At 40.2% G+C, this 23,453-nt stretch overlaps 1 protein-coding gene across 1 annotated transcript in view; it reads left to right on the forward strand.

The window, feature by feature from the left end:
* Positions 1-22,749, forward strand: part of LOC101861561 (heterogeneous nuclear ribonucleoprotein H) — a 23,898-nt gene extending 1,149 nt beyond the window's left edge. Inside the window, exons 2-10 of the mRNA XM_005092923.3 lie at positions 5,270-5,372; positions 7,070-7,225; positions 9,260-9,409; positions 10,783-10,921; positions 11,808-12,004; positions 12,880-13,151; positions 17,831-17,966; positions 18,383-18,688; positions 22,172-22,749. Of these exons, the coding sequence (XP_005092980.1) occupies positions 5,288-5,372; positions 7,070-7,225; positions 9,260-9,409; positions 10,783-10,921; positions 11,808-12,004; positions 12,880-13,151; positions 17,831-17,966; positions 18,383-18,688; positions 22,172-22,263 (1,533 nt within the window). The 5' untranslated portion in view covers positions 5,270-5,287 and the 3' untranslated portion in view covers positions 22,264-22,749. The remainder of the gene's footprint in view (positions 1-5,269; positions 5,373-7,069; positions 7,226-9,259; positions 9,410-10,782; positions 10,922-11,807; positions 12,005-12,879; positions 13,152-17,830; positions 17,967-18,382; positions 18,689-22,171) is intronic.
* Positions 22,750-23,453: the final 704 nt, after the last annotated feature.

The raw sequence follows: 23,453 nt of genomic DNA on the forward strand, positions 1-23,453 counted from the left end.
TAATAGGATTGCTCAAAGCTTATTTGTTGACACATCTGGCCTTATTCGGGGAGGATAACAGTGGCGACTGAAGTGAGGTGGGGGTTCTGATAACTTTCGATCTCAGCCAAAAAACGCAGCAATGGCGCTCCTGTGACGGCGGAAAGGTAGCAGGATAAACAAAGTTTGCCCAAGTGCAACAATTGTTGACCAATTGGAACAATTGTTGCATAGAGGTAATATTTTGTCACGAAAAGTACTGCATACGCTGAGAGCGGCCGATAATGAGGCAGCGGCCGGTAAGAGGCAATGCACTCTAGGTCAGGCTCTATCAAATAAGGGGGGTGGGAACTACCGAAAAAGTGCCGGGGTTTCAGGGGGTGACCTAACAAAAACAGGAAGGTGGTTTCAGGGGGGCATGCCCCCCTGAATTTTACCACAATTTAATGTTTTGCTGTTGTTAGGTTTGATATCTTAGCTCACCGCGAATCAAACGTATAGATCTAGATCTAGAAGTAGGTCAGGCTCAAATAAAGGGGGTGGGAACTACCGAAAAAGCACCAGAATCTAGGTCCCGTCTGTTCAGACAAGGCATCATCCACACAGTACGATATCCGCTCGCTCGCTAAACGAACTGTTGTCTCTGTGCTATGTGTAGTGAGTAGCGAACTACTCTTCACAAACAGATGGTTCGTTACCTGTCCGCTCGTTCGCGGGTAGTGCCAACGAGTAGTTCGTTACTCGCGGACGCTAATTTTGCGAGTCCGACCCAACCCTACTAAACTAAACTGCCATAATTTTGTAGAACACACATGGCCACATACAGTGGAGCTCGGATTCAACGAGATGAGATAGATTCCCCGTTTTTTTTCTTTCTCTTTTTTATAATCAATAAAAATAACCCGGATTCAACGAGCACTTAAATCAGCGAGCTCGGATTCAACGAGGTCGCTTCCAGGGTGAACACCCCCCCGTAGACGTGGTTTCGCTCATTTTTCTCCCAGAACGAACTTTATCTATTCCCGGAAATGATCCATTGCACCTGTATCGTGAACTAGGCTATTTACTTAACTGATAGCATGCGACCAATCAGCGGCCTTTTTTCATACCAACACAATATGCGTCATTGCCATTATTGGCGCGCGCACTTGTCTACTGTGGCATGTGTCGGGGCCTGCACACGTGTGACTGTGTGTGTGTCATGGAAGGGGGGGGGGCACTAGCGTTCCGGGCGTTTAAACGTCGCAGATACATGCACATCAGTCTTTTTTTTTTACCCTCGGTCACTGATCATTATTTCAATGATAAGCTAGTCTTGACGTAGATCTACGTATTGAATAAAATTTGAATTGTGCGCTGGTCTATGGAATCAAAAGTTGCTGTATCCTAAGCTCTACACCGCAACACAGCATTTTGCCAAACAATTGAGATGACACAGGCGTGCATTTGAACGAATAGGTCTTTTTTTTTCACAGCTCATGATATGCAGGCATTTCAGGCACTACTTGTTACTTCTCTTTACACATAACTTGCTCAGTGCCTGTAATTATCTACACAAAACCTCATGTTTGCTATAACGAACACTCAGATTCAACGAGATTTTCGGCCAGGCCCGGCGACCTCGTTGAATCCGAGGTCCACTGTACCCTTGTAAATCGTTTTCAAGTACAGTCGAACCTGTCTTAACGGAATCTCTCCGCTCCTCCCTTGATATATTCCTCTTTAACCCATTGTTGACGAAGGCCCTTGCCAGAGAGCTCCTCCCCAGGAACTGGGCATTTTACCTGTGCTCCAGCAAATGGACCAGCAAACTGGGGTAGCCTCAGTAAAACGCTTGTAGCTGTTATTTAAGGATTGAACCACCATAAAGTATATATTTTTACAAAGGGAATTGAATTGTGCATGTGTTCGTGTGGTTTTTGTGCAATTTGAATGAATAATAGAAAAATCTGAGTAATTTGAATGAAAGATTTTTTTTTTTTTCAAAAAAGCTAAAAATTGTACTGCTGAAAACCCTCAAATACATTTTTTTTATCAGCTAACAACCACATTGTTCACATAAACAATATGGAGCATTCAAAGTCCTTCACGCTGAATTTTTAAAAATTGAAATCTATCTATTATTGTAGAAGTTATGCCAATTTAAAAGTCACCCATTATGAGCGTCAGACTGTCTGAAAATCAGACAAGAAAGAAGAGATTGTGAATTTCCTTCTTTATTTCCTTGTATAAATGCTGTATGTAAACTACTTCCACAATGTATAAACATTGAAGGGCTGTGTGTTAGGATTATCACAAAAAGAAAACAATAAATATATGTCACACATCATAACAACAGCAGGTCCTACTTACCCATTGATGCTTGTTCAAAATTCAAGATGACACAGTATAAATCCAAAGTGAAAACACAATAATCCACAAAAGAATAAGCACAATATTACAAATACTTTTTACTGGCCACTCATATACTTAACTACACAACACTGAATATGAATTTGGCTAATCCTCAAAAAGTTCTTGCGTGGATCAAAATGAGTGAATTTTTCTGCTTCCTCCCGGACTCTTGTGTTACTGGTCTCCAGAGTAGTCTTGAAATGAATGAAACACAGTTCTGTAGCATGCTGAATTTCTACTGAATTGTCACGTTTATGCTTTCGGCCTGTTCGGCTGCACATTTCTCATGCGCGAGCAGGTTACACTGTCTGTAGCCAAAATTGATGGGTGCAGCTCTATGCTGACAAACTTCTTCTGCCAAAAAAAATGGCACACTTTATCCTCTTGCTGCCAGGGGTTCTGCCCATCATACCTGGAATTGGAGGAAGAGTGGACCGGGTCTGATGTGGTGCAGGGCTGTTTGTTGTCCGTGCTGTCTGCAATCAAGCCCGAGGCGAAGACCTTGACGAAATCCTAGAACCCAGGATAAAATAATTTTACAACTTCACTTTGTAAGAATCAAATTAGAATCATCGGTGTGCAGAGGCATCACAGACACCAATGGTTAAAATTTTTTTGCTGTAACTGTAACAGATGTATCGAGGCTGTTTTGAATTGATTGCCTTTTATAGATTTGTCTACCACTATCATTAAACTAAAGGGAATGATAACGCTAAGCCGTCATACGTTCAAGACATTGAAAAGATTTGAACAACTAGAATCTAGTAATTTTCTCCAATCATTTACACAAAAGTAGATCTATTCAGAATTTACAGCATACACTCTCAAATATGAAAAGAATACAAGTGTAGGCCTATAATCAATGGTCTTATGGCAGAGAGGGCAGACAGTGAATCAATGGGAAAGTTGGAGGAAAGGACTGTAATTCTATGGTGAATACTGGAGATACACACCTCAGAACTGATGAACAGTTCGTTCATGAAGATTTATAGTTGTCCACTGGTCTTGAAAAAAGACGTACTTGTTCTCAGCGTCGTCAAACAATCCCCAAACCTAGATCTAGTATTAACGTCGTCTTCTTGCATGGTCGATAGAAGTAGAACTATCACACGCACCCCTCCAAGTCGCAAGGGGCGCCTTCAACAGATCCATCCACCTCATCACTCCCGTCGCTAAAATCTCCATTCTCAACATCGTTTCCCTTTCAAATATCGTCATGAAAAGATTCCGTTGCGAAACAATGCATTTTGCGCAAAGATTCTCGCACGCGAAGTGAAAGTCTATCAGCATGAAACGCACTTGGCGAACCAGGAGAAAGTGAAAACGCATTCTTGTGTACGGATGTGACAAAAAGTAAAGTGTGCGCATGCGCGGTGTCTTTTCGGTATTATTTTTAGTAATTACATCAGCCCTCGGTGGTTTCCGTTGCTAATTATAGACAATTTCGGTCATTGTTTTAGAAAGCCAATGAGAACACGCATTGCTCTCATACCCCACGCTACTTTCCGCGGAAATAGGAAAGTAATGAATCATCTTACGACGACTATTTTGATCTTTTATTACGGGCAGAAGAATGACCCTTCAGACGGTACCAAACATGATAGGTTAGGCGGCATTGAAACACGCGTAACCAAGGCCAAAAATTGGCAAAATTCGCTGTTCAGAGGAGCTAACGACCACAGATTTTTTAGGATAGTCTATAAAAAAGCTTCTAACACAATAATGATTCATATTTTCAAGCTTGACTTTGTTTGATAGAATTCCGAAATGGATGAGGTACCCATTATGGAACATACCAACTTCATCGGTCCCGTGCTCGTCCCGTGATATCAACAAAATGGGCCCGTGCGTACTTCGTGTGTTTGCCGGTATGAAAGGATATCTACACATCGACGCGTATGCCGGTATCAATGGGTTAATCACCTGTAAAAAATGGAAACCTGTCCAACACGGAAACGGAAAGAAAAATCGTGCTCCCTTCCAAGGGTTTCACCTAAGACGGAAAATTCTTTGCCTGCTCAGCCCTGATTTGAAACAAAACTCGCAAGTTTAGTTCCGTCAGCTATAAACTTAACGCAATGGCCATGCCGCGAGACGAGGAAGGGGGGTAGGGGTGCAATTAGGGCGTAGATGTTACCCCATCATGTGAGCCCTGAGCGATGCAGATGGTCAGTGTAGTGTGGGTGTGAAATCTCACGACTGCCCGTGAGAGTGCTCGAGTAGCGAGCCAATACGAAAACTTTCCTGAGTAGCCCGGCTTACAAGAAGAAAAATAAAAACCTGGACTCCGACATTGTCACCTGCAGCTGTCTTAACTATAACACACACACACACACACACACACACACACACACACACACACACCCACCCACCCTAGTTTCTCCTGGATTTTTGTCCTCAAGTTTAGTTCCGTCAGCTATAAACTTAACGCAATGGCCATGCCGCGAGACGAGGAAGGGGAGTAGGGGTGCAATTAGGGCGTAGATGTTACCCCATCATGTGAGCCCTGAGCGATGCAGATGGTCAGTGTAGTGTGGGTGTGAAATCTCACGACTGCCCGTGAGAGTGCTCGAGTAGCGAGCCAATACGAAAACTTTCCTGAGTAGCCAATCTTAATTTTAAGTATTTAAAAAATGTTATTTGCTGTTTGGCTAACTCGGCCCGGCTTACAAGAAGAAAAATAAAAACCTGGACTCCGACATTGTCACCTGCAGCTGTCTTAACTATAACACACACACACACACACACCCTAGTTTCTCCTGGATTTTTGTAACCACTTTAGAGCGATATATTTGCAACATGAGTGAGGAAGTAGAAATGAAGAAAAATGCAAGGTAAAAATTGTAACATGGTCATGGATATTTTGTATAGTATTGCATTTTCTTGTTTTTTACAGAATTTTGACAAGATCAACATGTCTAACAACAAAGGTTTTGTTGTTCGTCTGAGGGGTCTGCCTTGGTCTACAAGAGCTGATCAAGTCGTTGAGTTTTTGAGAGGTAATTTCTTTATAGAGTCAATTTTTTGTTGTATTCTCATGAAACGGTTCAAGGGTGATGCTGATAGGTTGAACTCAAGGCGTATGTATTGTAAAATGCCTCTGTCATGCTTGATTGAAAAGGGTACATGGATAATCTGAATTTCTTTATAAACTTAATCAAAGTAGGATTTGTTCACATTGGGATATTACATTTTTTTCTACCGTGCGCTTTGAATTTCTTGTTTTCTTGTTTTTCCTGGACTGAATTTTGTGGGGGGGTTCAGGCCTGTGCCAGGTTTTTCATTGTAGTCTTTGGTTTTGTTTTAGTAAGCGTTTTACAGCACTTGTAACATAATTTAGGCCTGCATGTTTGCTGACAATCGTCTGAAATCCGACCCGCGAGCCGGACGGTGCTATCGCTTGGCCCACCTGTATTAGTCAATGTGCGAGGCCTGGCCGACTGCCAGCACCCCCTTTTTCTATTGTTGGCACTTTCGTTTTCGTGCCGACATCAGCGTTTCCGACATAATTGTTGGAACCTGAGTAAAAGTACGACGACCTAAATTGTTCTTTTAGTTTCGTGCTCGAGCGGCCATTTTGAATCGTTTGTTTACTGAATGTTCAGATCATGTGGATTCTTTCAAGTCCGACTCACTTGTTCTACTCTAGATCTAGATTTATAGATCACTATAGACCTCAATGGAGGATTCATATTCTAATTCTATTGTGTCAAACCCTATTATAGGTTGTGCTGTAATATTAATGTTGGTAAAGCGCATTTTATCAGGTGCGTGAATTATTTACTTAGAATAAAGATCTAATATAGACTCAGCTGAGTCCCTCTGTTCGGAATCGGATGCGGGTTTCTCGTTCAAGGCCTAGATTCTAGATCTATTCCTATTCACTTGTTCTACTAGATCTAGATTTATTTTGATCACTAGATCTATATTGAGGATTCATAGATCTATATATTCCAATTCTATTGTATTATTGTATCAAGCTCTTTATAGCAATGTAGGCCATAATAAATGCTCCTTGTTTGTTTTGGAGTGTGCTTTTTTTCTCTTTTTTTTGTGTGACTTGTGCTGACCTTTTTACATGAAGGCCGTAGCAGGTTCTTTTTTGGGTTAGGGTTAGGTCTCTTCTTTATTGTGTTTGTTCGGGTGGTGGCTCGTTACTCGGAAGTCCTTCCTTTTATGACACCCACAATTTAAAAGCTCTTATAAGTTATTGGGGGGGATGCGCACAATTTCAGACAATCTTGTTGAGGTTCACATGCAGGTCTAAATACAGTATTCAGTTTACTTTTTTTCCATAATAATTGAAAGCGAGCTGAGTTGATTTATATCAGTTGATTGTTTAAATTTTAATCAACTTGATTTTTAAAATAAAAATCAGAGATTTAAATTACTTTTAAAAGAAAAACACTCCAAATATTCATTCAATTTACTTATAGAAAGGTGTCCACTGACATTTGAATGAATCAAAAGATTTTTTCCCCCCACCTTCAGATCCTGATTTTTAGATTTCATAGAGTAGCAAGTCTACATAAGCTTTTATATATTGTATTTTTTGGGAAAAAATACTGTCCGGAACACCTGAAATTTCCATTGAAAAAAGTTCCAATTTCACTTATAATGTATTACCTCACATCAAAACAATTTTAACAATGTTATTACTGTATCGTTACTGTGACTCAAAATTTTTGTTTTGCAGAATGTGAAATTGTTGGTGGTGAAGAGGGAGTTCACTTTACCTTTTCAAGAGAAGGAAGACCGAGTGGAGAATGCTTTGTTGAACTGGCGTCTGAGGAGGATGTTTCAAATGCTCTCCAACAAAATAATGAGCACATTGGCAGCCGTTATATTGAAGGTATCTGCAAATATGGCATTAAAAGGGCTGTAAGGTGTTAGCACTATAGATTCTTGTATTATTGAATAGTTGTTCAGATATATGTGAGTATCCGTGTCTTTCCTTCCAATGTTTTTAACCTGTACTGTACATGGTATACAGAAATAAAATTTACAGGGTTCCCGCTGCCTCCTTGAATTCAAGGAGTCCTTGAAAATTGCTTGAATTTGCTTTCAAGGAAAAATCTCCTTGAAAACTCCTTGAATTTGCGTTCTAGGAAACGTCTCCTTGAAAACTCCTTGAATTTTGCCAGATCGGACAGGAACACGTGTACAGAGTGACTGCCAGACCCCGGGAATCTCGGGGGCCCCTGGAATTACCCAACAATTTGAAAAAAATCGCTGAGACCCGGAATGCAACGGGAATTTGAAGAAATCTGTAAATTGCCCCGGGAAAATACATAAACGTTCTCGAATATTTGAAAACCAAATGCGATAACGTCCTTGGGTCCATTTTTGCGGGTCGCGGTTGTGATATAATACAATTAATTCGGCCGTTCCCGGCCCGAGAGTGCGTTACACGCGCACAGACGGTTATGGCGGCAACTAGCGGAAGTGTATATGCGATGGACCCTCGATATGCGATACAGAAGCTCGATCGGGAAAATCAAGATCTACTTTCGCTTTCTTTACCACCAAGAAATTTGCTGGTAGGGCCTATAGTAGTCTGATAGCGCCACATTTGTAACATGCAGGTTCTGTATTACAAATGCTGTGTCGCCATGAAAACAATTCGTTTGTCCTGTGCTGTCACTTGTGAAAAAAAACAGAAAGAAAAAGAAAGCTTCTTGTCGGGCTCGCCGTCGTGACCGGTCATTGAACCTGTATGTTTTCGTCACATCGTGAGTATCGGCGATGGTTGAGGTCACCAAAGTTCATGCTAAGTCTGAGCGCTGCGAAGTATAGGACTCGGGAAAGGGGGGAATTATTCTTTTTTTTAAAGACGGGGGGGGTTGAAGTTGAAGGCAGCACCGGATGACAAAAACTGAACTTGGAAGCAGAATTTACTTTTCAGAATTTTGATTACTACTATCTAGAGCTCTCTGCACAGCACGCACTGGTGCAGGCCTTGTGTGGAATCGGGATCTGTCATACTCAAACCATGTAAGCCGTGTTTTTGTAATTAAAGGGTTCCCGTTTCATTGATTGTGTATTCTATATTAATTTAGCTTTCTGTTCAAGATTTGCAGATTTTCAGTATCACTGCATCTTGCGCCCCCCCAAGTTCTTCTTACACCTCTCACACTAAACAGGCCTACTTGAGCCATTCATGTTATTGCTTTACTTTGAGTTAGAGCAATGATATTTGTCTTTCACGTTTATTTTATAAACTTTGACACCCTAAACTGGTTCTTGACAGTGGATATTCTGGTTCTAGACCTTTTCTTTGGCTCAATGCAAGATTCATTTTTATATAGTTAATAATATTTTAATATGATGATAGCGAATATGATGAGGGGAAAATATAAATAAAAGTAAGAACTGATTGAAATACCTGTCACACAGTATCCCACTGCCACACTGACATGTTGTTGACTGAATATAGTGTACCTACATGGGTGCGTGCCACGTGTGTGTGTGTGTGTATATTATATATATAATATATAAATGGAGCATGCACTGTCATTGTTATGTAACATGCCCCTGGAGAATGGATGAGCCGCGCCCCCCCCCAACCGCCTGGAAAATTGAGAAGCCGGGTTGGCAGTCACCCTGGGAACAGTTTTTGTTGGAAAATCGAAACTATGATATGGTTCCTTTCGGACAAGTGTAGGCCTTCGTCGAAAATAGGCTTTCGTCATGAATTTTTTGACCAAATCTCCTTGAATTTTAAAAATTTCTCCTTGAAACCTCCTTGAATTTGATGGGAAGTTCATGGCAGGAACCCTGAATTTAGGATTACAAATGAAGTATAAGGAGTTTTCATTTTTCTGAGTTTGGTACCGATTTAGCATGTTTCAGGTTTTATTAATGTAATTTTGCAACTTCTGTGCAGTATTCCGTGTGGAAAGAACTGAAATGGAATGGATGATCAAGAGGGCTGGGGCTGGCGTGGCTCAGAATCAAGGAATGTCTGATGCAGTAGTGAAACTCAGGGGTTTGCCTTTTGGCTGCTCAAAGGAGGAAATTGCCCAGTTCTTTACAGGTAAACTTTGTGAATCTCTTTTTAAAAAGTTGTACGGCCTTGCAATAGGGAAACAAAGATTTTTACAAATTTATTTGAAAAAAACAACCCAAGGCTTTATTAAATAAATATTTTTATTTATTTATGGATATTTAGAATAAATTATATTTTAATCTTAATTATTACTTCAGCTGTTAAAACAAGTGTTGTTTTTTTTAACTCACTCCCACCTAACAAGACGCTATCTATTTTGTACAAGCTCTGAAGAGCTGATGGGGGTGGCCTTCGGATTTATCAAATATGCTATCAATTTTGTTAAAAATTGTTTCAGCAGGTCATCCTGGAGTACTCGTGCATTTTTTATAAGTAGGCAGTATGTGACACTTGGAAAGGTTTGATACCTGGCATCTGTCCCTTTATGGCCAATGATTATTTTGGTTTTCTTCTTCCATGAATGTTAGGGGAACGGTTTAGCTAAAAGATAGTACATTTCTACAAATGCGTATGATGTCTTTTTCAGCTGATAGTACATTTCTATAAAGGCATGTGATGTTTTTTAATCAGTGTAGTTTTTATAGGAGCTGAAATTGTTAAAATGGTTGTAAAGTTGGAACTTGTTTTCAAATTTAAGTAAAATTGATTTGCCATACACTATGTAGTAACCTGTTTTGCAATAGTAAAAAAATGGGCCATTCTGTGAACTTTGACTGACAACATTTGTGTGTTAGATAGGACATGGTGTCATGGTTGCTGAAAGCGTTAACCCTTTTCTTAGTTCTTACAGTTTTTCTGTTCGGACTATACTGTAATAGCTGTTAAGGAGTATTTAGTAAGTGCTGTAAAGGGATGGCGCCAGTGGCAGTAGTTGTATGTAAAAACCTTGTCCTTAAGATGGCGGACACTAGGTGGGATAGGGTTAACATGTGAATGGTGTTGTGGAAAGCTAATAAAGAGAGGAGTTATCTTTTTTTTAAAAACTAAAATATTTCATAATTGGTCTCAAGTCTTTTGACTAGGTTTATAGGAAATTTCATATTCATTTGATTTGGAAGTTTAAAAAATAATGCCCATGTTAATTATTGCATGTTTATCAAAGAGAATTGTGTGTTACATTTACACATTTATTTGGATCTGCTCATATGCGTCCCTTTGGGATCCTAAGTTTTTGGCCAAAAAAAAAAAATTTCAATTGGTGGTAGTACTATTCTGTACTCATGTGATGATTAAAGAATCATGGGCTATTTTAATCTGTTCTTAAAAATGAAATTATATCCAGTATTTTTTTGTAAGGGTTACTACTTTATGTGCTATGATTTAAATGTTATGTTGACTCAATCTTCATATGTTTTATTGCTTCCTTCTCTCTTTGCCCAATGGTTGGGTGGGGGTTATAGGGTTGGAGATAGTTCCTAATGGAATTATGCTCCCTGAAGACCGTCAGGGGCGGAGCACTGGGGAGGCTTTTGTACAATTTGCATCGCCGGAAATAGCAGAGAGGGCTATGGATAAGCACAAAGAGCGCATAGGTCACAGGTGGGGTTCATAGAGGCTTCTTTGAACTTGGTTGGTTTTCTTGTCTATTTTACTATGCTGCATTGAGAATGTCTCAAAAATGTTTGGTGTGGTGCTGCTACCTTAAGTGGATGTTTGTTGTTGTTGTTAAGTTCAAGAAATGTAGGTCACATTAATATAACTTCCCAATCCCATTTCCTTTACTTGTAAATAGAAATGTGCAGATGAGTTTTGGGATTTCTCTTGCTGAGCAAGTGTATGTAATTACAGAAATGTTGAATCTCAGCATTCTGAAATAATTTAGGCTTACAAGGATGGTGTGCAGTACCTGAGTTAATTGCTTGTTCTGGATGAATGGTGTAATTTTGTTTGAAAGGGATGTATGTGTGTATGCACCAGTTTTTTGTTGTTTTTTTTTAAATTTAAATTTTAGAACCATAGCTGTGTAAATATGCTTTGTTGAGACATTTTGGCTTTTTAAGATGTACATGTAGTATTTGTGGACACTAACATGTTTTTGATGGTGAGACAATAGAACTGGAGTGTTGTAATGTACAGATGATTGTCTTGTGGTTAACTGAAGAAATATGTTTTTGCTTGAAAGTTGTGTTTACAAGATTTTATATTTCACAAATATTATGTTAGTCACTGGCATTTCTGATTTTAGATATTAATTGGATTTAGTGGTATATGTTTTGTTAGAGTTGTTTCTTTTTCTTAGTTACAAGCTATAGTTGACTGGTTTGAGTAAATAATCTTTGACGTAATTGAGCAGAATACTATCAAGTCTTGTGTACAGGTGATGTTTTTCAGTGGTCTCTGTAAATGCCATAAATTTGTCCAGCAAAACTTAGTTATATGTACAGTCATATTCCAAAACTTCAACATCTTCATCAAAACGTTTCAGGTACATTGAAATTTTCAAGAGTTCCATGAGTGAAGCGAACAGAGCAGGTGGAGGCATGCGAGGTGGAATCCGTCCACTGATGGGCGGCGGTGGCGGCATGATGCCCAGACCAGGGCCCTATGATCGTGGAGACCGCTTTGGAATGGGCATGATGGCAGGCATGGGATATGGGAGAGGCAGAGGCCGTAATCTGAAGGGTAAAATTTTGACTGTACCCTCTCTCCTTATACTTTGCATGTGTTAAAAAGTGAATGAGATTGCTGTGTATGATTTGAGGTCGCTGCTGGTCTCTTTTGTTGTTTCTGTCAGTTTTTTTAAATAAATGACTTCTTACTCTGAAGAATGTGGGTGGTTATCTCTCCTTTTTTTGTTTGTCACTCCTTTGTAACATCTCTAATCTTCGGCGTGGGTGGTTGGCGGGTGCTCTTGTGTGGTCTGCTTCTTCTTTCCTATCAAACATCTATCATCCCTATCTCCCCCTTCTTTTTATGTTTGATACTCTCTTGTAACACCTAATCTTCTGGTTCTCATATGGCCTTAGGCAGTTGCGAGCGCAGTAAAACCTCTACTAAAACTAAACTAATCTTCAGCACTTATATTGCAAGTACTGTAAAACTCTTGCGAATAAAAACTTGATAATTTTGCTCAGCTGATCTGTTGCCTACAAAGATGCCCAAAAGCTGCATGGTGCTTTTGTTTCTAGTTATGATTGGCAAAATCACACCGTCTGGCCAGCCAGCCGCCTGATTTCCGTCTTCACTTCAAAAGTCCAAAGAATACCTGCTTTTACTGGATCAGTGCTGTCTGTGTTAATTAAATGTTACTTTAAGATTTTATCCAGCTAGTTTTTGGAAGTAAGCTGTCAAATCTGGTCGGAAAAAGAAAAAGGCCAATTGTCTTGTTTCATTTTCGGGTATGGATAGGGCTAATGGAAAACAAAAGAACTAGTATCTCCTCATTAGCTTTATCATTTTCTAGTGTGTTTTACTAAATGTTTTATGTGAAATATAAGGTTTCTCTTGTCTTTGGCACATTTTTGCATCATGTGTTTTTTTTTAATATGCACTTTCAGGATTCTTTGAAGAAGAATTTGAGGACTATGGTTTTGGAGGTGGCATGGGATTTGGTGGAATGCGCAACAGGCGTGGTGGTGGTGGTGGTGGTGGTGGAGGCGCCGGAGGAGCTGCCATGGGACCCATGAGGGGTGGCCGCGGAGGAATGGGCATGGGTGGTGGCATGGACAGAAGAGGCATGCAACCTGGTAGCTGCTATGTAAGCAAAACCGGCCACTCTGTCCACATGAGGGGTCTGCCTTTCCAGGCTCTAGAACAAGATGTTTTCGATGTAAGTGGTTTTGTTTTCTCTTGTTTCTGTCTCATGGTTGCTCTACAACAAATTCTTACCCTTTTTATTACAGTATATGTTCTCTGGATCTAATAATACCATGGCTGGCTGGATTTTTATTCTTTCTTTTTTTAAAAACTTTTACAGAGTACAGTACCTTGGAAAGACTTGCGAAAGGCTCTTATACTAGCAATGCCAATCGCCCTCTGCACCTTAGGCCGGAAATCGAAATCGGCCTCCGCGTGAGGGGTAATTATTAGGCCGCTTGGAATCAGAAGTGACTCTCTTCTAAGTATAGTTACGGGAAAACTCGTGAACGAAAATAAATAAAACTCGGCAACCATTCAGACGAAAGGTTAAACTAACATGACAGAGTGCAATCCCGAACGATTTCTAGAACCGGAGAAATTGCTGTGTTTGTGGGAATTTCCTCTGTGGTTCGAAAACTAAGCGGAGCGGCGGGTTGATCGCTGAGTACACTGGCGGCCCATATGTCTTCTTTATTGCTGTAAAATTTAAGATCTCTGCGTGTAATACATTTTACGTACTAAGTTAAAATTACCACCCATCCATTGATTAAACACTAGAGCTGGAAACTAGATCACGCATTCCAAATGCGAGGTGCTGGCATGCAAGAGACGCATGATCGCTAGGCGACATGTGATTGGCTGCCTATAACTAAACAGGTCACCGATGACTTCATTGTGGGTTTCCCAGATACCGCTTTACTGAGTTTTAGAAGGGGTGATCGCGTCGCAGTAAAAACGATGTCATGCAATTCAACAAATTTTACGCAAATATTAGTCTTTAAGATTCAAAGTATTAAAGACATTGAAAAAGTGATAGCTGAACTAGATTCTGCACTATAAATCACATGCAGAAGCCAAGTTTTATTCATGTACTCCAATTCATTACTGACTTATGAACAGTTTTTCTCGAAACACATCTAGACGTCTCACATTTTGGCAGTATTTTCTTATATGAAGGTCACCCAAAACTTTGCAAACAAAAATCCCAATAGCTTTTTCAATTTATTAATGGATTTTTAAAATTTAAAAGCCATAGTTCTTAGAATTTGCTCTATTTTCATTTAAGCTCATTTTTTAGCAATGCCAATTGGGCTTTACTGCGCGGCAAAAATTTGGTCCCCGTTTGGGGATGAATTTTTGAACCGGGTTGTAGCGTACGCGACTAACTTTGTCAACCTCAGTCTGCTCTATTTCTGAACCAATGTGAAGGACAGTGGGCAACCAATCAGAAAATAGGGCAAACTAATATGTGGACGTTGAAGTTCGTACACATAAATTAACCCAGAGATGCCAACCAGTACGATTTTACGTATTTTAGTACGATTTTGTGCCGAAAATACGACTTTTCGTGAAAAAATACGCATCCTGGAATGCGAAAAATAGGAGATTCAGCTTGGGCGAGTAAAACCTAATTATCTCAAGTCCCATCTTTTTTCAAAATAGTACCAGTGTTGCAGAACTGAGATATTTGAAAACCAAGTCCGATAAGGTCAGTAAGTTCATTTTTGCCAGTCGCGATCGTGATATCATATTCGTTCAGCTTTTCCCGATCCGGAGAGTACGTTCCACTTTCACGCGAATAGGCAGCTATGGCGGCAGGCGGAAGCTTACGTGACACCGAGGCTCGATCGGGAAAATCAAGGTCTGCTTTCGTTAGGCCTACCACCGAGTAGTTTGCCAGCAGTTGTCTGGTAACGCAACATTTGTGACTTGCAGGTTGTGCAGTATAAACGCAATGTTGCTGTGCAAATAAAATTTAATCAATGCTCGGACTCGCCTCTGTGCTCTCATTTGTGGAAAAAAAGAAAAGAAAATACAAGCGTCATCCTATTTCTAGATTGTCGGGTTCACCATCGTGACCTGTCACTGAACCTGCGCGCATTCGCATCATAAATAAATGCGGCATCGTGTTAGCAGAGACCGTCTTTGGTGGGAGTTAACGGCCTTGCAGAGTATAGGACTACAGGATAGGGGAGGAGATTATTGATTTTTGGGGGGTTTAAGATACTAAAGGGGAGGGTGTGAAGGCAACAACAGAGGTAAAAAACTTGGAAGCACATTTCAGAATTTTGATTAGAGCTTTCTGCAAAGCGCGCGTTGGTGCAGGCTGTGTGCGGAATCGGGACCCCTCATACTTTGCAAGTCTGTGTTATTGAAATTAAGTGTTCGCGTTTCATTGGATGGGTGAAAGTAATTATACCTACTTGGATGGGTGATAGTAAATTATACCTATGGTGTATGTTGTAGCTTTCTGTTCAAGACTGGTAGATTTTCAGTGTGTCACTGGATCTTGCCCTTCCACAGTTGTTAAAACTCTCACTGTGCATGGGTCTACTTGAGCCATTCAAGTTATCACTTTTCTATGAGTTTGAGCAATAATTTACTCTCAAAGCAGGATTTATTTTTTACATAATGAGAGGAAAATATTACCGGTATATAATAGACTGAAATATTTAAGTCAAACAAGACCCCAGTACGACACTAAACACTGACATGTTGTTGACTGGATACAAGCATATTGTACGCGTGTGTGCTCCTTTTTTCGTGCTGGTGAGCTAGTAATTTTTTTTCAGGAAATAATGCTGGACACCCTGAACATTTTACTTTTACTAGTTGGTCGGTCGTGGGGAATACACATTTTCCCCTGAAAATACACATTTTCATATTTCCCAATACACATTTCGGTTTTCTGTGGTTGGCATCTCTGTTATCCTATACTTTTGGTGTCGGGAACACCTTCGTATCGGGTGTACCGAAAACTATAAGGAGCTTCAATTTCAACGCGGAGATGGTAATAGATCTATCTATCCTTTAGAGTGTGGTCAAATTTGAACGTTCTGTGTCCCGTAGTTGTTAAGACCCGATCATAAATGCACGACTACCCCCATGTCCAAAGCAGCTTCGCACAGAGACCGGCCATTTTCCCCTCACTCACTATGCAAACGTATGTCATCTACAAGTCCCCGCATGACTATTCCGAGCCCATTCATTGGTCACTTGAAATAGAGCAATGGCGCGCGTGCGTATCCGGTTGTTTTTCTCTCTATCCCCCTTTAACATCGCAATGGTGGTGCGAACTTATCTCGCCTTGGAGTGTTCACGTCTCAACAGGGAAAAAGAATTTTAATTGTACGGCATGCTAGATTGAATTAACTTATCTTTTAAGGTTGGCATGGTCTAAAGTCATCAAAGAAAGCTTTGCCATTATTTAGTCACGCTGCCAATGTATATTCTTAACTGATTCCATCCATGATTTTTTCAGGCTCTGAGCAGAATTATTTTTCCTTGTTCAGTTTTAGACCTGGGGTGAATCTATTTAATGCATTACTGTAAAGCTCTCAGTTACTCTAATAGGTATTGTCATATACCAAAGTGATGGGAATCAATAGAGGTATCTGTTTATATCAAGGAATGAGGGAGAAAAACAAATTGCGCAACACCTTCGAAAATTTTAATTTACCGAATTTTCTCAGCTCTACAAGTCCTTATAATCCATAGGAATCAACACAGAATTGTAGGGATATCACCCTAGCACACATTTATGCAAGAATTTCACAAATTTAGTTGAATATCTTTCTTTTAAGGGCCCTTTTCTTATACCAGGCTCTGTGTTATTTACCCTTAGATCTAGCCTACATAGCGACAACAAAACGATTTTTGCAAAAATTTCGCGGAGCTTCGATCGACATTGGCGCTCATAGGTTGAGGTCAGGTTTGTTTACAAGTTCTACTTCCTTTCGACAACTTAAAAGTAGGAGCTATGTTAAAAAGTGTGCATTTGTTTCGGATTTCGTTGGGCCGCTCACAGCAGTCAAATGGATGCAGCGGAAAAAATTTAGAGCCGCTATCAGCGGCGGAATGGACGGAATCAGTCGAAGATCCCATATTGTGATACGATGTTATAAATAAAATGGACTCGTCCCGACACCCCTTTTTCGCAAAAATCGAAATATGTACACCAAAATTTTAATTATAACAAAATGACTACGAAATGGTTAGTAAATCTGACGGCAGAAATTTCTCCCCCAAAAATACATCGGGTAGCCAAGTTTCTCTCCAACACTCCAATTAATTACTGAGATATCGTCGATTTTCATACAGAATCTGCTACTGCGTGGTCTACTGTTTTGGAGTATTTTCCTTTATGTGGGTCATCCATATTTTGCCGACCTTTACAACCCCATAACTTTTTTAAATTTAGGAACCGATTCTTAAAATTCAAGAAGCATAATTCTTAGAATTGAAAATTCTTTCTTAGGTACCAAATAAAAAGGGCTAAAGCGATGGAAATTTAATTTTTCATTGTCATTGCTACTTATACTGAAAAAGTGCAGCTTATTTTTAAAAATTTTCTTTCATCACATTATTCTCTCACCCAGTTATTGGGTTACGGCTGCGGGGCTCTCCATCTCTCTAACTCCAGCCAGCTATGCCTCATATTCATGAGATATACCCTTAGTTCTTGTTCCCATGGTTTCTGTCTTCCTCATCCCAGGTATTCGTCCTGGGGTCAAAAATGGTATGTTTCCACTTTCTGAGCTCTTTATATTGGATTTATAAAATTAAAAAGTTGCGTTCCAGGTGGAAATTGTCATGATCTTCATGCGATTATAATGTACTTAATTTTTCTTGTTCTTGTACCCTTTCCAGTTCTTCTCACCAATCCAGCCTGTGCGATGTGAATTTGAGTTTGGCGACAATGGAAGGCCAACTGGAGAAGCCAATGTTGATTTTGCCACTCACCAAGAAGCTGTTGAAGCTATGAAAAAGCACAAGAGCAACATGCGTAAGTTTATTAAACTATTGACGTATTGTTAATGAGTAATTTTGTTTTGTACATTAGACAGTTAAGTATTTGTTGCATATGTACCAGCAAGGATGTGGTTACTTTAAAGTTGTCTGAATGTGAACACTTGTATTATTGCGTGAATTTCTGGGAATACGATTACTCGTTGAAGAAGGTGATCTTTGTTCTTGCAAGAGGCAATACTTGTAGACTGTTATGCACAAGTGATTTTGCAATTTGTCATTTGAGGACCAGCTGTGTCTCACGGTCAGTGTTTGCTTTAAATAAATAACCTTTCTTTTTTTGTTTTGCATAGATTTAGATGCTACCATAGGTAGAGACACAGAGAATTTCATCCTTGGAGATGCTGGATTTTCATGTTTGTATTTATTTTACTACATTGGTTTCATTTGCAGAACACAGATACATCGAGCTTTTCTTGAATTCTGAACCAAACATGCGCAACAATGGAGGCAGCGGTGGCGGCGGCGGCTACGGCAACAACATGGGTGGAGGCTTTGGAGGCCAGATGCCAAGTGGCAATGGGTACAACGATGACATGGTTCCAGGATTTGGCCAGGGTGGCGGCGGTGGCAACGCTGGCTTCGGAGGTGGTTATGGCGCTGGCCCCAACCAAGGCTTTGGAGGAAACCAAGGTGGATTTGGAAACCAAGGCGGTGCTGGGTTCGGAAACCAAAGTGGTGGTGGATTTGGAAACCAGGGTATGATAAGAATTGGTGCAGACTGTGTGCCTCAAGTTTGATAGTTGATAAAAATGTTGAAAGTACACAGGGATATTTGCTGAAATTACTGGATAATTTTTTGTCGAGGGAGGCGGTTACCAATATCATAGCACTGCGTTGGGCTCACAACCAGCAGTCTGAATTTTGGGGGAACGTATAAAGAAACTCTCGTTCAAATAGTGTCGAAATGACTTGGTTTTGCCAGATCTCTTAGTTATTTTTTAAGGTTTATCGGGGGGGGGGGGGGGTCAACATTGGATCTCTAGATTATATTGATCTCTTCTGTACTAATGATCTATGGATATTACAAACTTATCTGCTATGCTAACCTGTACATTACCATATTTAGCACATTTTTTAGTGTCTCAGTACATTGGTACTTTTTTTGTGTGTCTCAGGTGAGTACGTTATGTTGGAAAATACATATTCTGTTTTCTTGTATTGCTAGGATTTCAATCTGAATTTAGTGGAGTTAAAAATGGTGAAGATGAAGAATCGGCAATAGCAGGGACAAAGGCTTGCTAACAATGTGTTAAAAATGAGAGAGAGAGTAACGCAGTGATGGAGTAAGCCCAGGCAAGCCATGCCACTGCAGGCACACGCAGCGGGTGAAGCGAGAGATGGCTGCGGTGTGCTGCAGACTTCGATCTAGCCAAGTTACACGCACGCGTAATGTGTTATGCGCATGCCTGCCCTGTGGCCTCAAGAGAGGGCTGCGGTGTTCTGTTCGTGGGTACTTGTGTCCAGGGAAATTACCCATGGATAAATACGGCTGGATTAGTCCACCAGTGCTTACTTTTCTTGCATTTTTAAAATTTAACAGGGATCTGATATAGCAGAACTTTTTCTCTGGTCCCACCATCCCTGTTATGTCAGGTTTCCAGTGCACATATTTGCCTTCGTATCGTCTTGTTTAGGCCTATGTCATGGTTGCAAATATTTATGGTATTTCTCTCATCAATAAGTTATTGTAGAAACCTGCCAGATTGGGTATTTCGTGTAATCTGCCATTTTCCGCGCTATGTGATCATTGAGGGTTAGTCATCAATACATCTTTACTTGCGCATTGATCAAAATCTGCCTAGCCATATCGACCTTCTTGGGCCTATTTCCTTCATTCACTCATTCTTCCTGTCTTCGAATTGTTGCTGTGGCTGGAAAATCTGCACTTTGATCAAGTAAATTGATTTGTGCTTTTAGACAGTAAATCACTGTCAGAAACTTGTTTGAAAATTTGTTTCGATCTAAATAAATTGTCAGTGCGATGATTGTACAGTGTACAGGAGTGTGACAAGGACCGAGGTGAAAGTGAATGATGAAACTACTAAAATAAAGAATGATTCAAAATGGTGTTCCTAGGTTGTGACCTTAGGCATTCAAATGTGAAAGTGAAAGAAAACAGGGTGTACCGTTGGGTAATTCTATACTCTATTGTCAAGGTACTTTCTATTTATTATTCCTATGTTTGCCTTCTGTCAATAGTGCAGTGACAAATTAATTGAATTATAAATTATTGACTCGATGACAAGGAGAACGTGCTTATAACTCGCTGCCTACTGGGCCCTTTCACCAGTCACTTGTGCTGAATACTGGCTTTTTTTTGGAGTATTTTAAAACACCACCACAACTCGTAGAAAAATTGCCCAGTAAAACGAACAGCAGTATCGAAAACAGCGACAATATGTGATTCTTGTTCATGCAACTTGTTTGACCTTAACTCTCATCCTGCGGGAGCCGGATTTATGTCGCCTGATAAGCCTATTTCTGCACCTCGCCTACGTTCTGGTCCCGAATCAGTGTAGCACTGGCTCAGCGCGCACCCTCTTACGTGTTATTCGGGTCCCGAGTCGGATCCCCATTCACGCATGTCAAGTGTGTGTGCGTCAGTCTGCTTGAGTTTGTGTGCGTTTGTGGCCTTCTTCTAGAACCGTTCGTAATTGAGGCATACGTCTCATTCAAAACATGCCAAGTTGGTAGCTCCGGATGTTCGTCCAATGAAATTATAGAAGAAATTGACCCACTTAGACATGAGGAGCTCGAAAGGATAGTCAGGAAACAAGACTTCCATTTTTCTATACAAAATATTTCAAATGAGCTTGATTTTGTATGAAATGATACTACCTGATAAAAGATGAGCTTGTTTAATAGTTTTGAATACCCTTGTGCAGGTACAAAGAACAATTTGAGGGTAAAACACTCGGAAATTGACCTAAATTATCCCCTTTCGAATCTCAGGTCATATAACAAGAGGGTCCAGAAAGGTTATTGTATGGGCGTAACTACTCGTAATGTCTTATCAGCTTGTGAGAGGGGGTTATTCATGTGTTTATAACACTTTATTAATAGAAAGCTATGAAAGATAAAGCGTTATTTTCGTCATCGGTTAACACACTCCCGCAGTATTCATGGCGAAAACACGTTTCCCAGCGCGGGTGCTGTACACCAACAGTACACACTGAGTGACCATGGCACGTCTAACGTAATCGGTTGCTGATCAGATAGCATCTGGGCACAGACGCAGGATAAGAGTTAACTTTGACACAGCTATCAATGTACAGAGAAAAACGCTAATTCCGGTCAGTTGAACTTTAGATGAGGTGGTTGTACCTCTTCAATTGTTTGAAAACTTGCAACCCAACTACCAAAAGAAGTGGTCAAATCAGCACATGTGACATGAGTACAATTTTCAAAGCAAAACAGCATAGTCCATCCTGTCGGGGGGTACAGGATCTGTACCAGCAAATCGGCCGTGGGTCCCGCACCAGACGGGAAGCGTAGTCAGTATTTTAAACACTGCCAGCAATGGAAAGATTTGTATGTGAGAAATCAAACAAGACAAATTATGATGAAAAAAGATTAGTGATATGTGTTGTTGGCAGTCTCCTCGGACTCCCAAATGCCATTTTCAACCTTCTAAGAGCACTAAATTTCAATTAATCCCAGACACACACACACACACCGGATTTTCTTTAATTTTCAGTTTCAGCTGTTGGAAGGACTGTCTTATAATGTTGGTTTTGTCTTGACATATGATCTTCCTTCATGTGATTTTCACCATCTTCGATTTTGGCATCTTCATATTAGTTTTTTTTTTTAATTTTTTTAATCGAGTAGCAGCTTCACCTCTGTTCCTAGGTGTCGTTCTTTGGCAAATACCAGGTCTGATCCCTTCCCCGCAGAATCTTTCACCTGAACAGCTAGCCTCTCTCTAAATCCAGTTTAATTTGATGAAGAACATGTACATTTTCAAGTTTGTTTCTCATGGATCTGGAATTACTTTATTACAAGTCAGTCCGGATGATTTACGAATTGCCAGTTTGAGTTTCCTTGAAGCCTGGACCAGTAAATGAACAGGTGCACTTATAGCTTGGACTTTAACAAGTTATAGTGGATCATTGCTCTTATATCTTTGCAGACAAACTAGACTTAATTTTTAAAAAGTTGATTTTCTCTATTTTTCAGGAGGCTTGAACAACTATGACATGGGTGGTGGCTACGGAGATGGCATGGGCACTGGAGGTGGCATGATGGGCAACAACTACACAGCTTTCTAAAGGAATGAAAACTTTTTTTGTTTTATTGTCCTTTATATTGCAAAACTTCAGTGTGAAACTGTCAATTGCAGCATGGAAAAAAAAACAGACCTCTTTACCCCAATTTTGAGCTCTTACATTGCATTTTAAGCCAGGTATGTTGTAACTGTGCTCAATGCGGTGAAAATTATTGTGACCAAGTATTCATGTAGATGTTCAATTAATTTGAAATGATGAAAGTGTTTTCAGCACGTTGTTTTAGATCTTTTTAAAGGGCCTGTTTGACTTGTGTAACATTTGTATATATGAAGTCATCCTGCATTGACCGACAAGCAGCAACACCATGCAGTTCATTTCCATTTCCATGTTGTCCTGTCAGATATTTTAATTGTAACTGTACTGTAACTTTTTTTTTTCCCCCTTCTAGCTGTCATGATCATTTTCGTTGTTCGACCACTCAAGACGTCATGTACATATGCCATTCCAAATAAATACATTTGAGTATAACAAGGGACTTATCTGTACTTGTTTTAACATTTAGAAATCAGCATTTTGGTTGTTTGGGTCTTTGGTGAAAGTTCGACACAACAAAAAAGAATTATAACATCTAAATTGACATATTTCTGTAGATGACCAACATTTGATATGACCCCCTAAGTTTACAATCTTTATTATCCAGTTGATTAGGTTATAGTTTGTAGGTGGTACCGTCTATCCGGGGGTGGGGATATGTCATTGTATATATATCCGGAACAGAGAACAACTTATAGACATTGTGATGGAGAACCTTGAAACATCTCTGGATTCGAACCAGTTGCTTGATAAGGTCCTTGTCTTACCAGCTTGGAGAACAGTAGGCTGTGTATCTGGAAAACTAGATCTAGTCTTGATAGCTTTGAATTAAAATTGTATTGTTCCGTTGAGTTTGACGAGGCTCCTTCCTGTTTAATTGGCAATACTGAAATAGTCATTGCATTATTATTAGCGGTGGCGGAGCGGTTAGTGCGCTCATCTCCGAAGTGGAAAGTTCGGGTTCGAGCCTTGGTTCAGACACAGATTTTTTTCGCCCCTTCCTGCCCACCCAGCAGTAATGGGTACCTGACTTCGAGTTGGTGAAGTAAAGACGGCGTGGAAAGGAACTGGCCACCCTACCACAATATTGTCTCACTAACGAGGCAATCCCCAATGTCCAAGTCGGATACGGGTACAAC

The sequence above is a fragment of the Aplysia californica genome, unplaced genomic scaffold (assembly GCF_000002075.1).
Source record: "Aplysia californica isolate F4 #8 unplaced genomic scaffold, AplCal3.0 scaffold00055, whole genome shotgun sequence".
NCBI lineage: Eukaryota > Metazoa > Mollusca > Gastropoda > Aplysiida > Aplysiidae > Aplysia > Aplysia californica.